Source organism: Oncorhynchus clarkii, chromosome 4 (genome assembly GCF_045791955.1).
Source record: "Oncorhynchus clarkii lewisi isolate Uvic-CL-2024 chromosome 4, UVic_Ocla_1.0, whole genome shotgun sequence".
NCBI lineage: Eukaryota > Metazoa > Chordata > Actinopteri > Salmoniformes > Salmonidae > Oncorhynchus > Oncorhynchus clarkii.
Window position 1 is genome coordinate 90,393,276 of NC_092150.1, and position 23,506 is coordinate 90,416,781.

Below are 23,506 nucleotides of genomic sequence, written 5' to 3' on the forward strand. Positions count from 1 at the left end.
GACAGTCCTTTATAAGACAGTCCTTTGTAAGACAGTCCTTTATAAGACAGTCCTTTGTAAGACAGTCCTTTATAAGACAGTCCTTTGTAAGACAGTCCTTTATAAGACAGTCCTTTGTAAGACAGTCCTTTATAAGACAGTCCTTTGTAAGACAGTCCTTTGTAAGACAGTCCTTTATAAGACAGTCCTTTATAAGACAGTCCTTTATAAGACAGTCCTTTGTAAGACAGTCCTTTAGTCCTTTGTAAGACAGTCCTTTGTAAGACAGTCCTTTATAAGACAGTCCTTTGTAAGACAGTCCTTTATAAGACAGTCCTTTGTAAGACAGTCCTTTATAAGACAGTCCTTTATAAGACAGTCCTTTGTAAGACAGTCCTTTATAAGACAGTCCTTTGTAAGACAGTCCTTTGTAAGACAGTCCTTTGTAAGACAGTCCTTTATAAGACAGTCCTTTATAAGACAGTCCTTTGTAAGACAGTCCTTTATAAGACAGTCCTTTGTAAGACAGTCCTTTGTAAGACAGTCCTTTATAAGACAGTCCTTTGTAAGACAGTCCTTTGTAAGACAGTCCTTTATAAGACAGTCCTTTATAAGACAGTCCTTTGTAAGACACTCCTTTGTAAGACAGTCCTTTATAAGACAGTCCTTTGTAAGACAGTCCTTTGTAAGACAGTCCTTTATAAGACAGTCCTTTGTAAGACAGTCCTTTATGTAAGACAGTCCTTTGTAAGACAGTCCTTTATAAGACAGTCCTTTGTAAGACAGTCCTTTGTAAGACAGTCCTTTGTAAGACAGTCCTTTGTATATTTTAAAGCACTTTGGTTTATTTCCATTGTCATCATTTGTATTTTTGAATTTTTGAGAAATAAAACCGTTGTTTGTTTGCACCCTACGCAGTTGTCTCTCGTTGCCTGCTTGGTCATCCCTGACAGTTAGTAAATGATAAATGTGTCTACTCTGGTCTTGGCACGTGCTCTCCAGCCAACAGCCAACAGCTCACAGATCCAGTGTGTGTTGGCTAGTCTACAATATGACATTATTATTTGTGTTTGTCAAACGGCAGTCAAGCATCAATCATCATGTCACCAGAATAAGACCCTCGATATTTATTGTGAAGGAGCATCAAGCTCATCACCGCGCACTTTCACCAGCCTGTGAAGTTCATCATCATTTATTTCATCTGTAGTCTAATAAACTGCATGCCTTTCCCGAGTCGTAGTGGGAGGACCACACTGATGGAAACTGCCTGTTTCCATCAGAGCTGTTGTGATTTTGTTTACACAGTATTACTTTACTCACATAAAAAGTGTTTACGGAAAAGGGGTTAGTAACACAATGTTATCACTAGCCATGCTTTACCAACTGAGCTACAGAGAACCACACAGAGTTACAGAGAACCACACTGAGTTACAGAGAACCACACAGAGTTACAGAGAACCACACTGAGTTACAGAGAACCACACAGAGTTACAGAGAACCACACTGAGTTACAGAGAACCACACAGAGTTACAGAGAACCACACTAAGTAACAGAGAACCACACTGAGTTACAGAGAACCACACTGAGTTACTGAGAACCACACACAGAGTTAACAGAGAACCACACAGAGTTACAGAGAACCACACTGAGTTACAGAACCACACAGAGTTACAGAGAACCACACTGAGTTACAGAGAACCACACAGAGTTACACCACACTGAGTTACAGAGAACCACACTGAGTTACAGAGAACCACACAGAGTTACAGAGAACCACACTGAGTTACAGAGAACCACACAGAGTTACAGAGAACCACACTGAGTTACAGAGAACCACACTGAGTTACAGAGAACCACACACAGAGAACCACACAGAGTTACAGAGAACCACACTAGTTACAGAGAACCACACAGAGTTACAGAGAACCACACTAAGTTACAGAGAACCACACTGAGTTACAGAGAACCACACTGAGTTACAGAGAACCACACTGAGTTACAGAGAACCACACAGAGTTACAGAGAACCACACAGAGTTACAGAGAACCACACAGAGTTACAGAGAACCACACTGAGTTACAGAGAACCACACAGAGTTACAGAGAACCACACTGAGTTACTGAGAACCACACTGAGTTACAGAGAACCACACAGAGTTACAGAGAACTACACTGAGTTACAGAGAACCACACAGAGTTACAGAGAACCACACTGAGTTACAGAGAACCACACTGAGTTACAGAGAACCACACTGAGTTACTGAGAACCACACTGAGTTACAGAGAACCACACTGAGTTACAGAGAACCACACTGAGTTACTGAGAACCACACAGAGTTACAGAGAACCACACTGAGTTACAGAGAACCACACTGAGTTACAGAGAACCACACAGAGTTACAGAGAACCACACTGAGTTACAGAGAACCACACTGAGTTACTGAGAACCACACAGAGTTACAGAGAACCACACTGAGTTACTGAGAACCACACAGAGTTACAGAGAACCACACTGAGTTACAGAGAACCACACTGAGTTACTGAGAACCACACAGAGTTACAGAGAACCACACTGAGTTACTGAGAACCACACAGAGTTACAGAGAACCACACTGAGTTACAGAGAACCACACTGAGTTACTGAGAACCACACAGAGTTACAGAGAACCACACTGAGTTACAGAGAACCACACTGAGTCACTGAGAACCAACTGGCATTTATTTGTATTTTTACTTGATATTATGATTCTGTTCGTTTCATATCTTCAAAGTAGTTAAAACGCTGTCAGTTCCACTTTAACGCCTAACAAACACTTTAAAATAGTCCAGGCCCCGTTGTTATCTCATATCCCAGCGATAATGTCTTGCATTACATTACACCTGGGAAGAAAACGTGTCATTTTGCTCAACTATTGGCTCAACTTACACCCTGCAAATATTATGACTGTGTTAGCCCACACAGCCACAAGGATGCACTTTCATGCTCGGTTTATGACCTCACCTTGTAGCTTGTAGAGAACCCCAACTGATGTATGAAACAATCTTAAATGTATCGTCTACGTTGGTTTAGATACAAGCATCATGAAATCTCTAACGAAAATATAAACGCAGCATGAGACAATTTCAACGGTTACAGTTCATATAAGGAAATCAGTCAATTGAAATAAATTCATTAGGTCCTAATCTATGGATTTCACATGACTGGGCAGGGGCGCAGCCACGGGTGGGCCTAGGAAGGCATTAGCCCCCCACTTGGGAACCAGGTCCAGCCAATCAGATTGAGTTTTAAAGTTGAGGGTGATGGATGGTCTCTGTAACGTTGTGATAAAGTTCAGGGTGATGGATGGTCTCTGTAACGTTGTGATAAAGTTCAGGGTGATGGATGGTCTCTGTAAGGTTGTGATAAAGTTCAGGGTGATGGATGGTCTCTGTAACGTTGTGATAACGTTCAGGGTGATGGATGGTCTCTGTAACGTTGTGATAAAGTTCAGGGTGATGGTTGGTCTCTGTAACGTTGTGATAAAGTTCAGGGTGATGGATGGTCTCTGTAACGTTGTGATAAAGTTCAGGGTGATGGATGGTCTCTGTAAGGTTGTGATAAAGTTCAGGGTGATGGATGGTCTCTGTAACGTTGTGATAAAGGAACTCTCAGGAGTACAGTATTCACGCTGCTTCAAACAGACAGAGTACTGTGTACAACAGATATAGTGTAGTGCACCAAATGTAATTAAATCCACAGCGGAGTTGGTTTCTCAAGGTGCTGAACTGTCCAACTGAACACAGTGTAGTGCACCATACATTGGAGTTACTTCAAGTACAAGTCATTTTACTCATTGACAGTTTTTGACAGAGTACTATGGTAGGTACTGTGAGTATTATAGGTTTATCAAGGTACTGTAGTATTAATAGTGGAACATACAGTGGAGTAACTTCAAGTGCAAGATATTTTGCTCAGTGACACTCATTGCCTGTGGGTTTATTATAGTCCATGATGTAACAGATAGGATTACCACATTCCATGATGTAATAGATAGGATTATCACATTCCATGATGTAATAGATAGGATTATCACATTCCATGATGTATAGATAGGATTATCACATTCTACGATGTAATAGATAGGATTATCACATTCCATGATGTATAGATAGGATTATCACATTCTATGATGTAATAGATAGGATTATCACATTCCATGATGTAATAGATATGATTATCACATTCCATGATGTATAGATAGAATTATCACATTCTATGATGTAATAGATAGGATTATCACATTCCATGATGTAATAGATATGATTATCACATTCCATTATGTATAGATAGAATTATCACATTCCATGATGTAATAGATATGATTATCACATTCCATTATGTATAGATAGAATTATCACATTCCATGATGTAATAGATAGAATTATCACATTCCATGATGTAATAGATAGGATTATCACATTCCATGATGTAATAGATAGGATTATCACATTCCATGATGTATAGATAGGATTATCACATTCCATGATGTAATAGATAGGATTATCACATTCCATGATGTAATAGATATGATTATCATAGAAATAGACATTATAAATAGACAAAGATTTTTTTTAAACATTTGGATGCAGCTAGGGTCAGTCTGTTATATCTGGAGTATTTCTCCTGTCTTATCCGGTGTCCTGTGTGAATTTAAGTATGCTCTCTCTTTTTCTCTCTTTATTTCTCTATTTCTTTCTCTCTCTTGGAGGACCCTGTGCCTTAGGACCATGCCTCAGGACTGCCTGGCCTGATGACTCCTTGCTGTCCCCAGTCCACCTGGCCGTGCTGCTGCTCCAGTTTCAACTGTTCTGCCTGCTGCTATGGAACCCTGACCTGTTCACCGGACGTGCTACCTGTCCCAGACCTGCTGTCTACCTGCTGCGGTAGAGATACTCTGATTTACTCCTGAGGTGCTGACCTGTTGCACTCTTGACAACCACTGTGATTATAATTATTTGACCCTGCTGGTCATCTATGAACATTTGAACATCTTGGCCATGTTCTGTTATAATCTCCACCCGGCACAGCCAGAAGAGGACTGGCCTTTCTAGGGAGTTTTTCCTAGCCACCGTGCTTCTACACCTGCATTGCTTGCTGTTTGGAGTTTTAGGCTGGGTTTCTGTACAGCACTTTGAGATATCAGCTGATGTAAAAACAGCTTTATAAATGCATTTGATTGATTGATTGATTGTCTCAGGGTAGTAAATTGGTGGGTTGCGGATATCCCTCTAGTGGTGTGGGGGCTGTGCTTTGGCAAAGTAGGTGGGGTTATATCCTTCCTGTTTGGCCCTGTCCGGGGGTGTCGTCGGACGGGGCCACAGTGTCTCCCGACCCCTCCCGTCTCAGCCTCCAGTATTTATGCTGCAGTAATTTATGTATCAGGGGCTAGGATCAGTCTGTTATATCTGGAGTATTTCTCCTATCTTATCCGGTGTCCTGTGTGAATTTAAGTATGCCTCTCCTTAATGTAAATATGCCTTGTCCATTGCTGTGCTGGTTAGTGTTAATTGGCTTATTTCACTGTAGAGCCTCTAGCCCTGCTCATTATACCTCATCCAACCTTTCAGTTCCACCACCCACACATGCGATGACATCACCTGGTTTCAATGATGTTTCTAGAGACAATATCTCTCTCATCATCACTCAATACCTAGGTTTACCTCCACTGTATTCACATCCTACCATACCTTTGTCTGTACATTATACCTTGAAGCTATTTTATCGCCCCCAGAAACCTCCTTTTACTCTCTGTTCCAGACGTTCTAGACGTCCAATTCTCATAGTTCTTAGCCGTACCCTTATCCTACTCCTCCTCTGTTCCTCTGGTGATGTAGAGGTGAATCCAGGCCCTGCAGTGCCTAGCTCCACTCCTATTCCCCAGGTGCTCTCTTTTGATGACTTCTGTAACCGTAATGCCTTGGTTTCATGCATGTTAACATTAGAAGCCTCCTCCCTAAGTTTGTTTTATTCACTGCTTTAGCACACTCTGCCAACCCGGATGTTCTAGCTGTGTCTGAATCCTGGCTTAGGAAGACCACCAAAAATTCTGAAATCTTCATCCCTAACTACAACATCTGTACCCAAACAATTTGAACTTCTACTTTTAAAAATCCACCTCTCTAAAAACAAGTCTCTCACCGTTGCCGCCTGCTATAGACCACCCTCTGCCCTCAGCTGTGCTCTGGACACCATATGTGAACTGATTGCCCCCCATCTATCTTCAGAGCTCGTGCTGCTAGGCGACCTAAACTGGAACATGCTTTAACACCCCTGCCATCCTACAATCTGAGCTTGATGCCCTCAATATCACACAAATTATCAATGAACCTACCAGGTACCACCCCAAAGCCGTAAACACGGGCATCCTTATAGATATCATCCTAACCAACTTTCCCTCTAAATACACGTCTGCTGTTTTCAACCAAGATCTCAGCGATCACTGCCTCATTGCCTGCATCCGTAATGGGTCAGTGGTCAAACAACCTCCACTCATCACTATCAAACGCTCCCTGAAACACTTCAGCGAGCAGGCCTTTCTAATCGACCTGACCGGGGTATCTTGGAAGGATATGGACCTCATCCCATCAGTAGAGGATGCCTGGTTATTTTTTTAAATGCCTTCCTCACCATCTTAAATAAGCATGCCCCGAAAACCAAATCTTCCTTTGGCCGCCTCTCCTTCCAGTTCTCTGCTGCCAATGACTGGAACGAACTACAAAAATCTCTGAAACTGGAAACACTTATCTCCCTCACTAGCTTTAAGCACCAGCTGTCAGAGCAGCTCACAGATTACTGCACCTGTGCATAGCCCATCTATAATTTAGCCCAAACAACTACCTCCCCCCTAATGTAATTATTTATTTATTTTGCTCCTTTGCACCCCATTATTTCTATCTCTACTTTGCACATTCTTCCACTGCAAATCTACCATTCCAGTGTTTTACTTGCTATATTGTATTTACCCTGACCTGTTCACAGGACGTGCTACCTGCTGTTTTTGACTCTCTCTCTCTACTGCACCTGCTGTCTCTAACTCTGAATGATCGGCTATGAAAAGCCAACTGACATTTACTCCTGAGGTGCTGACCTGTTGCACCCTCGACAACCACTGTGATTATTATTATTGAACCCTGCTGGTCATCTATGAACGCTTGAACATCTTGGCCATGTTCTGTTATAATCTCCACCCTGTCACAGCCAGAAGAGGACTGGCCAGCCCTCATAGCCTGGTTCCTCTCCACCCGGTACAGCCAGAAGAGGACTGGCCACCCCTCATAGCCTGGTTCCTCTCCACCCGGTACAGCCAGAAGAGGACTGGCCACCTCTCATAGCCTGGTTCCTCTCCACCCAGTACAGCTAGTAGAGGACTGGCCACCCCTCATAGCCTGGTTCCTCTCCACCCGGTACAGTCAGAAGAGGACTGGCCACCCCTCATAGCCTGGTTCCTCTCCACCCTGTACAGTCAGTAGAGGACTGGCCACCCCTCATAGCCTGGTTCCTCTCCACCCGGTACAGTCAGAAGAGGACTGGCCACCCCTCATAGCCTGGTTCCTCTCCACCCGGTACAGTCAGAAGAGGACTGGCCACCCTTCATAGCCTGGTTCCTCTCCACCCGGTACAGTCAGAAGAGGACTGGCCACCCCTCATAGCCTGGTTCCTCTCCACCCGGTACAGTCAGAAGAGGACTGGCCACCCCTCATAGCCTGGTTCCTCTCTACCCAGTACAGTCAGTAGAGGACTGGCCACCCCTCATAGCCTGGTTCCTTGGAGTTGAAGTTTTTTCCAAGCCACCATGCTTCTACATCTGCATCGCTTTCCGTTTGTGGTTTTAGACTGGGTTTCTGTAATAGCACTTTGTGACATCAGCTGATGTAAAAAGGTGCCTTATTAATTGATTTGAATGATTGAAGAGCTGGATCCTTTTTAATTGTGAAACGGCAGTCAAGCGTCGATTATCATCTCACCAGGATAAGACCCTCAATATTTATTGGAAAGGAGCATCAAGCTCATCACTGTGCACATTCACCGCCCTGTGAAGTTCCATCATCATTTATTGAATCGAGTCGCAGTGGGAAGGAACACACAACATGTCATCACGTGACTCCAAGTTTACTTTGATATGATGGTTATTTATTTGTATATATTTTTATTTGATCAATATTTGCACATAAAAGTGTTTCCACCGACATTTCTCGCATAATTCATTTTACCGACACTAAAAAGATCCTACCTTGTCTAGCGAACACACAATTGCTAATGCCCCAGATAGTCAACTAGTCTAAAGGAGGCAAGTTTTATTGCTTCTTTAATCAGAACAACAGTTTTCAGCTGTGCTAACATAATTGCAAAAGGGTTTTCTAATCATCAATTAGCCTTTTAAAATGATAAACTTGGATTAGCTAACACAACGTGCCATTGGAACACAGGAGTGATGGTTGCTGATAATGGACCTCTGTACACCTATGTAGATATTCCATTACAGACTACGTGGTGTTTCCAACCTGAATCCATCGATATAGATGTGTCTTACCCACCCAATCAGATGGTGTTTCCATCCTGAATCCATCGATAGATGTGTCTTACCCACCCAATCAGATGGTGTTTCCAACCTGAATCCATCGATAGATGTGTCTTACCCACCCAATCAGATGGTGTTTCCAACCTGAATCCATCGATAGATGTGTCTTACCCACCCAATCAGATGGTGTTTCCATCCTGAATCCATCGATAGATGTACTTTACCCACCCAATCAGATGGTGTTTCCAACCTGAATCCATCGATAGATGTGTCTTACCCACCCAATCAGATGGTGTTTCCAACCTGAATCCATCGATAGATGTGTCTTACCCACCCAATCAGATGGTGTTTCCATCCTGAATCCATCGATAGATGTGTCTTACCCACCCAATCAGACTACGTGGTGTTTCCAACCTGAATCCATCGATAGATGTGTCTTACCCACCCAATCAGATGGTGTTTCCAACCTGAATCCATCGATAGATGTGTCTTACCCACCCAATCAGATGGTGTTTCCATCCTGAATCCATCGATAGATGTGTCTTACCCACCCAATCAGATGGTGTTTCCAACCTGAATCCATCGATAGATGTGTCTTACCCACCCAATCAGATGGTGTTTCCAACCTGAATCCATCGATAGATGTACTTTACCCACCCAATCAGATGGTGTTTCCATCCTGAATCCATCGATAGATGTGTCTTACCCACCCAATCAGACTACGTGGTGTTTCCAACCTGAATCCATCGATAGATGTGTCTTACCCACCCAATCAGATGGTGTTTCCAACCTAAATCCATCGATAGATGTGTCTTACCCACCCAATCAGATGGTGTTTCCATCCTGAATCCATCGATAGATGTGTCTTACCCACCCAATCAGACTACGTGGTGTTTCCAACCTGAATCCATCGATAGATGTACTTTACCCACCCAATCAGATGGTGTTTCCATCCTGAATCCATCGATAGATGTACTTTACCCACCCAATCAGATGGTGTTTCCAACCTGAATCCATCGATAGATGTGTCTTACCCACCCAATCAGATGGTGTTTCCAACCTGAATCCATCTATAGATGTACTTTACCCACCCAATCAGATGGTGTTTCCAACCTGAATCCATCTATAGATGTACTTTACCCACCCAATCAGATGGTGTTTCCAACCTGAATCCATCGATAGATGTGTCTTACCCACCCAATCAGATGGTGTTTCCAACCTGAATCCATCGATAGATGTACTTTACCCACCCAATCAGATGGTGTTTCCATCCTGAATCCATCGATAGATGTGTCTTACCCACCCAATCAGATGGTGTTTCCATCCTGAATCCATCGATAGATGTGTCTTACCCACCCAATCAGATGGTGTTTCCAACCTGAATCCATCGATAGATGTGTCTTACCCACCCAATCAGACTACGTGGTGTTTCCATCCTGAATCCATCGATAGATGTGTCTTACCCACCCAATCAGATGGTGTTTCCAACCTGAATCCATCGATAGATGTGTCTTACCCACCCAATCAGACTACGTGGTGTTTCCAACCTGAATCCATCGATAGATGTACTTTACCCACCCAATCAGATGGTGTTTCCATCCTGAATCCATCGATAGATGTACTTTACCCACCCAATCAGACTACATGGTGTTTCCATCCTGAATCCATCGATATATGTACTTTACCCACCCAATCAGACTACGTGGTGTTTCTGGCTAGCAACACTCTTACAGACACTTTTTCATGACGTATTTTGGTATTTTTGCCCCTTTGCTGTTGTCTGTACCTAACAATGTTTGTGCCATGTTTGTGTTGCTACCATGTTTTGTTGATGTCATGTTGTGTTGCTACCATGTTGTGTTGCTACCATGTTGTGTTGATATCATGTTATGTTGATGTCATGTTGTGTTGTGTCGATACCATGTTGTGTTGCTACCATGTTGTGTTGCTACCATGTTGTGTTGCTACCATGTTGTGTTGATATCATGTTATGTTGATGTCATGTTGTGTTGCTACCATGTTGTGTTGCTACCATGTTGTGTTGCTACCATGTTGTGTTGATGTCATGTTGTGTTGCTATCATGTTGTGTTGATGTCATGTTGTGTTGCTATCATGTTTGTGTTGAATCCCAGCCCCCGTCCCCACAGGAGACCTTCAGCCTCTTGGTAGGCCGTCATTGTAAATATGCATTTATTCTTAATTGACTTGCCTAGTTAAATAAAGGTTAAATAAATAAATATAAACTGTAATAAATTATACATGTTTATGAATGCCATGGCCAATTTATCAGTGAGACTTCAGTAAATTGCCACGTTCATGAATTCCTGCTGGGCATTCAAACAATCCTGGCTAGCGTCATGCTGGTATAATTCCATTAATTCTTTAGGGAAAAGGGGATACCTAGTCAGTACAACTGAATGCCTTAAAATGAAACGTGTCTTCCTCATTTAACCCAACCCCTCTGAATCAGAGAGATGCTGCCTTAATCGACATCCACGGCGCCCAGGGAACAGTGGGTTATTTGCGTTGCTCAGGGGGCAGAACAGCAGATTTTTTTTACCTTGTCAGCTCAGGGATTCAATCCAGCAACCTTCCAGTTACTGGCCCAACGCTCTAACCACTAGGCTACCTGCCACCCCCTTATATATACTATATAAGCGTTGTTATATATATCCTTATATATCCTCACCAGCGTCATGCTGGTGTATCTGAAAGCATAAATGATTGTTTGTCTTAACACGGGTGAATTTCACACAATAACACTAGAGCTAACATTAACATACACACTGATCCTAGGTGGAAATGCCCCCGTAACAACCCAAGTTATCTTCTCTGTTTCTCACCATTTGGACGGAGAAGATCAACCCAAGTTATCTTCTCTGTTTCTCACCCATTTGGACGGAGAAGATCAACCCAAGTTATCTTCTCTGTTTCTCACCCATTTGGACGGAGAAGATCAACCCAAGTTATCTTCTCTGTTTCTCACCCATTTGGACGGAGAAGATCAACCCAAGTTATCTTCTCTGTTTCTCACCCATTTGGACGGAGAAGATCAACCCAAGTTACCTTCTCTGTTTCTTACCATTTGGACGGAGAAGATCAACCCAAGTTCTCTTCTCTGTTTCTCACCATTTGGACGGAGAAGGTCAACCCAAGTTCTCTTCTCTGTTTCTCACCATTTGGACGGAGAAGATCAACCCAAGTTCTCTTCTCTGTTTCTCACCATTTGGACGGAGAAGATCAACCCAAGGATATTTAGTCTATTATAACCCATGCTGACTCCCTCCTGTTCGTGTGAGAGTGTGTCCGTTTTGTATTCTGCGCAGGGACTCTACCTTGGGGCAAGTGACCATGGTGACATTGCAGATGTCGGTGAGTTGGTGACAACAGTCGGGGGAAATTAGCTTGTTTCTGACACCAGTTGGACCACGTCGTGTCGCATTCCTTCCTGTCTACATTTCTACAGTAGCCCAATAGACAGACGGGTTAGCTGACAATAGACGGGTTAGCTAGCTAGCCAACAACTGTAACAATTTATTGTGCACATGTGTGCGCAATATAGTTTACATGTTGTCAACGATCTAAGCCAACCCCGTCTGTTCTGCCCCATAGTTGCACACATGTTGGTTTTGTTGCTAAACAACCAACCTGTCTGTGAGCAGAGACCTCACGTTATTTCGAGACCAAATTCCACTTTTTTCTATGGTGGCATAGTCTGCCTGGCAGGATGTGACATGTCTGGCACACACACACATTATTTGGGGACACCTGATCGCTAGCTGCAACAGTGATAGGTGGGCCTGTTCGTTATTTTCCCTCTGTGACAGTTATTTCACACAATAAAGTCCTCATCTGTTCATTGCTGTCATGCAATTTAATCTTGAAAATAAAACTTAATGGGGAACCATAAAACTGAACACAAGTCGTTTACATTCTGTTTTCTGTTCAAATGAATGTCGGGCAGACCGTAAATCCCAACGGTCTCATTTCTGCTCTGATGACAATTGGCAACATAACAGCCACAGCTATTTCATCATCCTCATTCACAACGACTCATTCATACGCATGAGAGTCCTAATGATTATTTCATTGATATTACGGATTTTGATGGTTCTGAGAATTCCCTTTTTCCCACAGATATTAATCATCCCCCCCAGTATCCTTGTGTGACACATTTGAATGTGGGTTAAAAAAATTAAATAAAAAAATTGCCCCCACCTACTGGAGTCTTCCTTGCTAGCTAGCCTGCCTAAAAAACACCTGTCCTCACCATCGTTAACAGCACTGTAGGAAAACAGTGCCCGACATGTGGAGGGTGAAGGACACCGTCTACCGATGTACGGCTAGCTAGCTAGCCAACGTTATTGTGCATTAACGCCACCTACTGGAGTCTTCCTAGCTAGCTAGCTATCCAACGTCATTGTGCATTAACGCCACCTACTGTACTGGAGCGCCTCCGCCTGTACTAAACATAACAACGGACAAAGAGAAGTATAAAGATGCAGGAAAGCCCCGAAGTGCGGGCCGTAATTGCACCCTTCTCAAGCTGGCCAAACGCATGCGCAACGTCCCCAAAGGACAGAATCCACACAACTAATGACGCCCAGGGGAGCACCGTGCATCATTCTCGCTGCCATTTCAAAAGTAGAGTACGGCAACGAGATTGTGAATTCAGACCGAGGTGTCAGGTTTTCATCAAAGACCTCTCTGTACTTTCCTCCGTTCGTCTTTCCCTCAAGCCTGACTAGACTCCCAGTCCCTGCCGCTGAAAAACACCCACACATTATGAGAAAATACTTCTGTGACACATATACAGTGCCTCCAAAAAGCTTGACTTTTCCCACATTTTGTTGTGTTAGAGCCTGAATTTAAAACGGATTCAATTTTGATTTCGAAAAAATACCCCCATAAAGTCAAAAAATATTTTGTTTATTGTTTATTTGACAAATTCATTAAAAATGAAAAGCTGAAATGTCTTGCGTCAATAAGTATTCAACCCCTTCGTTATGGGAAGCCTAAATAATGGTTAAAGGTGACAGGCAAAGGACTTAACAACAACAAAAACTAACGCAAAGTAATAATGCTAATTTCCACGTTTTTTGTGAAGATGTCATTTTCTGACCATAAAATGTAAGGATGACATCATTTTAGGACAAAAAGAAAATAACAATGTCTTACTGGAAGGTACACACGCTACAGACCTGGTTTACTGGAAGGAACACACGCTACAGACCTGGTTTACTGGAAGGAACACACGCTACAGACCTGGTTTACTGGAAGGAAAACACGCTACAGACCAGGCTTACTGGAAGGAACACACGCTACAGACCTGGCTTACTGGAAGGAACACACGCTACAGACCTGGTTTACTGGAAGGAACACACGCTACAGACCTGGTTTACTGGAAGGAACACACGCTACAGACCAGGCTTACTGGAAGGAACACACGCTACAGACCTGGCTTACTGGAAGGAACACACGCTACAGACCTGGTTTACTGGAAGGAACACACGCTACAGACCTGGTTTACTGGAAGGAACACACGCTACCGACCTGGTTTACTGGAAGGAACACACGCTACAGACCTGGCTTACTGGAAGGAACACACGCTACAGACCTGGTTTACTGGAAGGAACACACGCTACAGACCTGGTTTACTGGAAGGAACACACGCTACAGACCTGGTTTACTGGAAGGAACACACGCTACAGACCTGGTTTACTGGAAGGAACACACGCTACAGACCTGGTTTACTGGAAGGAACACACGCTACAGACCTGGTTTACTGGAAGGAACACACGCTACAGACCTGGCTTACTGGAAGGAACACGAGCTACAGACCTGGTTTACTGGAAGGAACACACGCTACAGACCTGGTTTACTGGAAGGAACACACGCTACAGACCTGGTTTACTGGAAGGAACACACGCTACAGACCTGGCTTACTGGAAGGAACACACGCTACAGACCTGGCTTACTGGAAGGAACACACGCTACAGACCTGGTTTACTGGAAGGAACACACGCTACAGACCTGGCTTACTGGAAGGAACACACGCTACAGACCTGGTTTACTGGAAGGAACACACGCTACAGACCTGGTTTACTGGAAGGAACACACGCTACAGACCTGGTTTACTGGAAGGAACACACGCTACAGACCTGGTTTACTGGAAGGAACACACGCTACAGACCTGGCTTACTGGAAGGAACACACGCTACAGACCTGGTTTACTGGAAGGAACACACGCTACAGACCTGGTTTACTGGAAGGAACACACGCTACAGACCTGGCTTACTGGAAGGAACACACGCTACAGACCTGGTTTACTGGAAGGAACACACGCTACAGACCTGGCTTACTGGAAGGAACACACGCTACAGACCTGGCTTACTGGAAGGAACACACACTACAGACCTGGTTTACTGGAAGGAACACACGCTACAGACCTGGTTTACTGGAAGGAACACACGCTACAGACCTGGCTTACTGGAAGGAACACACGCTACAGACCTGGTTTACTGGAAGGAACACACGCTACAGACCTGGTTTACTGGAAGGAACACACGCTACAGACCTGGCTTACTGGAAGGAACACACGCTACAGACCTGGTTTACTGGAAGGAACACACGCTACAGACCTGGCTTACTGGAAGGAAAACACGCTACAGACCTGGTTTACTGGAAGGAACACACGCTACAGACCTGGTTTACTGGAAGGAACACACGCTACAGACCTGGCTTACTGGAAGGAACACACGCTACAGACCTGGTTTACTGGAAGGCACACGCTACAGACCTGGTTTACTGGAAGGAACACACGCTACAGACCTGGTTTACTGGAAGGAACACACGCTACAGACCTGGTTTACTGGAAGGAACACACGCTACAGACCTGGTTTACTGGAAGGAACACACGCTACAGACCTGGTTTACTGGAAGGAACACACGCTACAGACCTGGTTTACTGCAAGGAACACACGCTACAGACCTGGCTTACTGGAAGGAACACACGCTACAGACCTGGTTTACTGGAAGGAACACACGCTACAGACCTGGTTTACTGGAAGGAACACACACTACAGACCTGGTTTACTGGAAGGAACACACGCTACAGACCTGGTTTACTGGAAGGAACACACGCTACAGACCTGGTTTACTGGAAGGAACACACGCTACAGACCTGGTTTACTGCAAGGAACACACGCTACAGACCTGGCTTACTGGAAGGAACACACGCTACAGACCTGGCTTACTGGAAGGAACACACGCTACAGACCTAGTTTACTGGAAGGAACACACGCTACAGACCTGGTTTACTGGAAGGAACACACGCTACAGACCTGGTTTACTGGAAGGAACACACGCTACAGACCTGGTTTACTGGAAGGAACACACGCTACAGACCTGGCTTACTGGAAGGAACACACGCTACAGACCTGGTTTACTGGAAGGAACACACGCTACAGACCTGGTTTACTGCAAGGAACACACGCTACAGACCTGGTTTACTGGAAGGAACACACGCTACAGACCTGGCTTACTGGAAGGAACACGAGCTACAGACCTGGTTTACTGGAAGGAACACACGCTACAGACCTGGCTTACTGGAAGGAACACACGCTACAGACCTGGTTTACTGGAAGGAACACACGCTACAGACCTGGCTTACTGGAAGGAACACACACTACAGACCTGGTTTACTGGAAGGAACACGAGCTACAGACCTGGCTTACTGGAAGGAACACACGCTACAGACCTGGTTTACTGGAAGAAACACACGCTACAGACCTGGTTTACTGGAAGGAACACACACTACAGACCTGGCTTACTGCAAGGAACACACGCTACAGACCTGGTTTACTGGAAGGAACACACGCTACAGACCTGGTTTACTGGAAGGAACACACGCTACAGACCTGGTTTACTGGAAGGAACACACGCTACAGACCTGGTTTACTGGAAGGAACACACACTACAGACCTGGTTTACTGGAAGGAACACACGCTACAGACCTGGTTTACTGGAAGGAACACACGCTATGGACCTGGTTTACTGGAAGGTACACACGCTACAGACCTGGTTTACTGGAAGGAACACACGCTACAGACCTGGCTTACTGGAAGGAACACACGCTACAGACCTGGTTTACTGCAAGGAACACACGCTACAGACCTGGCTTACTGGAAGGAACACACGCTACAGACCTGGTTTACTGGAAGGAACACACGCTACAGACCTGGCTTACTGGAAGGAACACACGCTACAGACCTGGTTTACTGGAAGGAACACACGCTACAGACCTGGCTTACTGCAAGGACACACGCTACAGACCTGGCTTACTGGAAGGAACACACACTACAGACCTGGTTTACTGGAAGGAACACACACTACAGACCTGGCTTACTGGAAGGAACACACACTACAGACCTGGTTTACTGGAAGGAACACACACTACAGACCTGGTTTACTGGAAGGAACACACACTACAGACCTGGTTTACTGGAAGGAACACACACTACAGACCTGGCTTACTGGAAGGAACACACACTACATACCTGGTTTACTGGAAGGAACACACACTACAGACCTGGCTTACTGGAAGGTACACACACTACAGACCTGGTTTACTGGAAGGAACACACACTACAGACCTGGCTTACTGGAAGGAACACACACTACAGACCTGGTTTACTGGAAGGAACACACACTACAGACCTGGTTTACTGGAAGGAACACACGCTACAGACCTGGCTTACTGGAAGGAACACACACTACAGACCTGGCTTACTGGAAGGAACACACACTACAGACCTGGTTTACTGGAAGGAACACACGCTACAGACCTGGCTTACTGGAAGGAACACACGCTACAGACCTGGCTTACTGGAAGGCACACACGCTACAGACCTGGTTTACTGGAAGGAACACACGCTACAGACCTGGTTTACTGGAAGGAACACACGCTATGGACCTGGTTTACTGGAAGGTACACACGCTACAGACCTGGTTTACTGGAAGGAACACACGCTACAGACCTGGCTTACTGGAAGGAACACACGCTACAGACCTGGTTTACTGCAAGGAACACACGCTACAGACCTGGCTTACTGGAAGGAACACACGCTACAGACCTGGTTTACTGGAAGGAACACACGCTACAGACCTGGTTTACTGGAAGGAACACACGCTACAGACCTGGTTTACTGGAAGGAACACACGCTACAGACCTGGCTTACTGCAAGGACACACGCTACAGACCTGGCTTACTGGAAGGAACACACACTACAGACCTGGTTTACAGGAAGGAACACACGCTACAGACCTGGCTTACTGGAAGGAACACACGCTACAGACCTGGCTTACTGGAACGAACACACGCTACAGACCTGGCTTACTGCAAGGAACACACGCTACAGACCTGGTTTACTGGAAGAAACACACGCTACAGACCTGGTTTACTGGAAGGAACACACGCTACAGACCTGGCTTACTGGAAGGAACACACGCTACAGACCTGGCTTACTGCAAGGCACACACGCTACAGACCTGGCTTACTGGAAGGAACACACACTACAGACCTGGCTTACTGGAAGGAACACACACTACAGACCTGGCTTACTGCAAGGAACACACGCTACAGACCTGGCTTACTGGAAGGAACACACACTACAGACCTGGCTTACTGGAAGGAACACACGCTACAGACCTGGTTTACTGGAAGAAACACACGCTACAGACCTGGCTTACTGGAAGGAACACACGCTACAGACTTGGTTTACTGGAAGGAACACACGCTATAGACCTGGTTTACTGGAAGGAACACACGCTACAGACCTGGTTTACTGGAAGGAACACACTACAGACCTGGTTTACTGGAAGGAACACACGCTACAGACCTGGCTTACTGGAAGGAACACACGCTACAGACCTGGCTTACTGGAAGGAACACACGCTACAGACCTGGCTTACTGGAAGGAACACACGCTACAGACCTGGCTTACTGGAAGGAACACACGCTACAGACCTGGTTTACTGGAAGGAACACACGCTACAGACCTGGCTTACTGGAAGGAACACACGCTACAGACCTGGTTTACTGGAAGGAACACACGCTACAGACCTGGCTTACTGGAAGGAACACACGCTACAGACCTGGCTTACTGCAAGGAACACACGCTACAGACCTGGTTTACTGGAAGGAACATACGCTACAGACCTGGCTTACTGCAAGGAACACACGCTACAGACCTGGCTTACTGCAAGGAACACACGCTACAGACCTGGCTTACTGCAAGGAACACACGCTACAGACCTGGCTTACTGGAAGGAACACACGCTACAGACCTGGCTTACTGCAAGGAACACACGCTACAGACCTGGCTTACTGCAAGGAACACACGCTACAGACCTGGCTTACTGGAAGGAACACGAGCTACAGACCTGGCTTACTGCAAGGAACACACGCTACAGACCTGGCTTACTGCAAGTAACACACGCTACAGACCAGGCTTACTGCAAGGAACACACGCTACAGACCTGGTTTACTGGAAGGAACACACGCTACAGACCTGGCTTACTGCAAGGAACACACGCTACAGACCTGGCTTACTGGAACGAACACACGCTACAGACCTGGCTTACTGCAAGGAACACACGCTACAGACCTGGTTTACTGGAAGGAACACATGCTACAGACCTGGCTTACTGCAAGGAACATACGCTACAGACCTGGCTTATTGCAAGGAACACACGCTACAGACCTGGCTTACTGCAAGGCACACACGTTACAGACCTGGTTTACAGGAAGGAACACACGCTACAGACCTGGCTTTACTGCAAGGAAGACATGATACAGACCTGGTTTACAGGAAGGAACACATGATACAGACCTGGTTTACAGGAAGGAAAACATGATACAGACCTGGTTTACTGCAAGGAACACACGCTACAGACCTGGTTTTTTAATTTTCTAAGTCATAAATTAAACAAATGTCTGACATGATTTGAGAAGACACTTGTAAATCTGGGTAATAAACATGTATGTAAATCATGATTAGGAGATATGGTCTAGCTAGCTAACTAACATACTGTTTCAAGGTTTTTTTTTAAACACACTGACCAAAATATTATTGTAGAACACAGCTCTGTCATTAAATGAGATCGTATAGGGAGCTCTGTCATCAAATGAGATCGTATTGAGAGCTCTGTCATTAAATGAGATCGTATAGGGAGCTCTGTCATTAAATGAGATCGTATTGAGAGCTCTGTCATCAAATGAGATCGTATTGAGAGCTCTGTCATTAAATTAGATCGTATAGGGAGCTCTGTCATCAAATGAGATCGTATCGGGAGCTCTGTCATTAAATTAGATCGTAAAGGGAGCTCTGTCATTAAATTAGATCGTATAGGGAGCTCTGTCATCAAATGAGATCGTAAAGGGAGCTCTGTCATCAAATGAGATCGTATAGGGAGCTCTGTCATTAAATGAGATCGTTAAGGGAGCTCTGTCATTAAATGAGATCGTATAGGGAGCTTCCTCACATCAATTCCTGGATAGTAAGAGATTTTAAGTTGCTAATTACACGTGAGTAATTCTGTAACCATGTGTTAATAATCCCTGGCTAATTAGGAATAGGTTGTAGGCTACTTATAAAAGTTGAGGTAAACAATCAGGACGTTAAAATGTGCCAGATATGTGTCTGAATAAGGTGTGATTACATGATAACAATTCAGCACAACAACATGGTGAAGCAAATACAACCTACCCACAGCATTAACCCACCAACCTACCCACAGCATTAACCCACCAACCTACCCACAGCATTAACCCACCCACAGTATTAACCCACCAACCTACCCACAGTATTAACCCACCAACCTACCCACAGTATTAACCCACCAACCTACCCACAGTATTAACCCACCAACCTACCCACAGTATTAACCCACCAACCTACCCACAGCATTAACCCACCAATCTACCCACAGTATTAACCCACCAACCTACCCACAGTATTAACCCACCAACCTACCCACAGCATTAACCCACCAACCTACCCACAGTATTAACCCACCAACCTACCCACAGCATTAACCCACCAACCTACCCACAGTATTAACCCACCAACCTACCCACAGTATTAACCCACCACCCTACCCACAGTATTAACCCAGCAACCTACCCACTACTTCGGCAAATATAGCTGCACCCACAGCATTAACCCACCACCCTACCCACAGTATTAACCCACCAACCTACCCACAGCATTAACCCACCACCCTACCCACAGTATTAACCCACCAACCTACCCACAGCATTAACCCACCAACCTACCCACAGCATTAACCCACCAATCTACCCACAGTATTAACCCAGCAACCTACCCACTACTTCGGCAAATATAGCTGCACCCACAGCATTAACCCACCAACCTATCGACAGCGACAGCAAAGACAATGTCCCCGTGTGCAGTTGTATATGATATTTTGACACAGTGATTGAGCGAGGATTTCTAGAAAACGTGTAATTAAAAACAATAACCAAAACATATTATATATTCACTTACTTCCACTGACCAACAACATGTCGCTGGCGAAGAGCAACAGGATCACACAGTTCACTAACACCAGCAGACAAGACATGGCTTCGTGTTTTATTCTCCTCAGATCTATATATCAAAATGTATAGATGTCAGATCTTCAAGTACCCACTTGCAGGCTACTTAATGCGTTCAATTCATAAGTATATTGGAAGAAGAAAAAAAATCCCGAATTAATCACTTATTATCCAAGCGACCGTTGAAACATTTGAGTCGAAGTATTCAGAGTAGATCAATTAACTTCAGGTATGTGACAAAAGAGATCATATTGACGAACATTTTGTCAACACGTCCCGGTACATTCATGTCCACAATAATCCCACATGTATTCGTTAACCATCACACCGATATTGAAGACTTCTCTCTTTTCTCAAACCGCGGTACCCAAATTGAATCTGACGGCGTTCGATCTACTCCAAGGTTTTTAAAAGAGGTTTCTTCTAAATAGAAACCCCATGCCTCTTTCAAGTGTGATTCTCAATCTCCTAGGGTGTGAGCTCGTCGTGTCTCGTGGTCAGTGCATAGGCTACAGGTAACCTGTGAATGGACTCGTTGAGAAGGTCCAGCATCACGGACATCGCTCTGGAACTATAGACAGACAAGCGCCTTGGCATCTGGCAGCGCACCTCTCTCTCTGGTGGTCAGCTCTGCTTTCTGATGATTTATTCATGTTGATCTGTCATTCTGCAGTGCCTCTCTCTCTCTCTCTCTCTCTCTCTCTCTCTCTCTTTCTCTCTCTCTCTCTCTTTCTCTCTCTCTCTATGCTTCAACGGAATTCTAAAGAACACAGGCTTTTTTTTAATAGCACTTGGCACAACAATGTACAATTGGAGCATGTGTTTAATTCTAGATTATTGTAATTGACGTTCAATATCGAAATATGACCAGTGTGTGATTTTATCGGTTCTTGCTCTTTACTGTGTTCTCGCTCACAGAAAGCTATTTTTTTTCTAGAGAGAGGTCAAATGAAACCGTGTTCAACGCAATAATGATTTAACGAAACACTCGTAGGACAGCGATAGGTGATAGCCTCTCTCCCTCAGCGCCATAGTTTGTATTTATTTATGCAAAATCCTCCTCTATGCATAGAATTACATAGTTCATGTGAAATTCGGGGTGTATAGTCCAAAGTACAAACTATACACACACCTCCACCTGTCACAGCATTGTTGAAATTATTGGCAATGATTCCATTCAAGAATCATACCTATTGTATGTAGTCTCTGACAGATCCACAGCCATTCATTATATATATATATCTGGCTCTGGCCAGACACAAATTGCGTTTTTGACATGTCTGTGGGAGTGGTAGTTATAGTGGCTGCATGGGTGGGTGGGTGTCTCTCTCAGCTCACGTGTACAGTGTTGCACACACACACACACACACACACACACACACACACTGCATAACATGTAGAAGTTGTCCCTTTTCAGGTTTAGAAGTGACCACTAAATTCGAACTCTCGTTCATATAAACTGGTTGGGAAAGCTAGCATACAGAAATCAGAGGTGGTGGTAGAAGTCAAAGTCGGTTTTCTTTTAAAACTGTAATGCAGTTGATTGGTGACGATGACATGATCATGCGTTGAGGTTGAAATCCATAAAAAACATTTTTACCTTTAACATAGAGTTAAATACACATATAAACAGTAGCCTAAATGTAGGCACATTTTGCTGGGGGGTAATGAGGAGACTCTGGAACATTCCCACAGGCCCTTTCCCCCATGCTTTTCCATGGCGATTCCATTGTTTTGGTCGAGTTCGATTGGCCTCTTTACCAAATATTTTTTTTAGAACTAACCCAAGACGGAGATATTCGAGAAAGGAGGAGATGGGAATCCCATTGGGAAATGAATGGATAAATGTACACTATATGTACAAAAGTATGTGGATACCCCTTCAAATTAATAAGGGCTGTTATTGTGATGTGGAAACGTCTAGGAGCAACAACGGCTCAGCCGTGAAGTGGTAGGCCACACAAGCTCACAGAACGGGACCGCCGAGTGCTGAAGCGTGTTGCACGTAAAAATCGTCTGTCCTCGGTTGCAACACTCACTACCGAGTTCCAAACTGCCTCTTGAAGTAACGTCAGCACAATAACTGTTTGTATCCATGGCAGAGCAGCCGCACACAAGTCTAAGATCACCATGTGCAATGCCAAGCGTCGGCTGGAGTGGTGTAAAACTCGCCGCCATTGTTCTCTGGAGTGATGAATCACGCTTCACCATCTGGCAGTCCAACAGACAAATCTGGGTTTGGAGGATGCCAGGAGTACACTACCTGCCCCATTGCATAGTGTCAACTGTAAAGTTTGATGGAGGAGGAATAATGGTCTGGGGCTGTTTTTATGGTTCAGGCTCCTTAGT

The 23,506-nt window shown here is 44.7% G+C and overlaps 1 protein-coding gene across 1 annotated transcript in view; it reads right to left on the reverse strand.

The window, feature by feature from the left end:
• Positions 1-21,203, reverse strand: part of LOC139407435 (fibronectin type III domain-containing protein 4-like) — a 78,841-nt gene extending 57,638 nt beyond the window's left edge. The window contains exon 1 of the mRNA XM_071151221.1: positions 21,108-21,203. Coding sequence (XP_071007322.1) covers positions 21,108-21,183 — 76 coding nt within the window. The 5' untranslated portion in view covers positions 21,184-21,203. The remainder of the gene's footprint in view (positions 1-21,107) is intronic.
• Between the last annotated feature and the right edge of the window lie 2,303 nt (positions 21,204-23,506).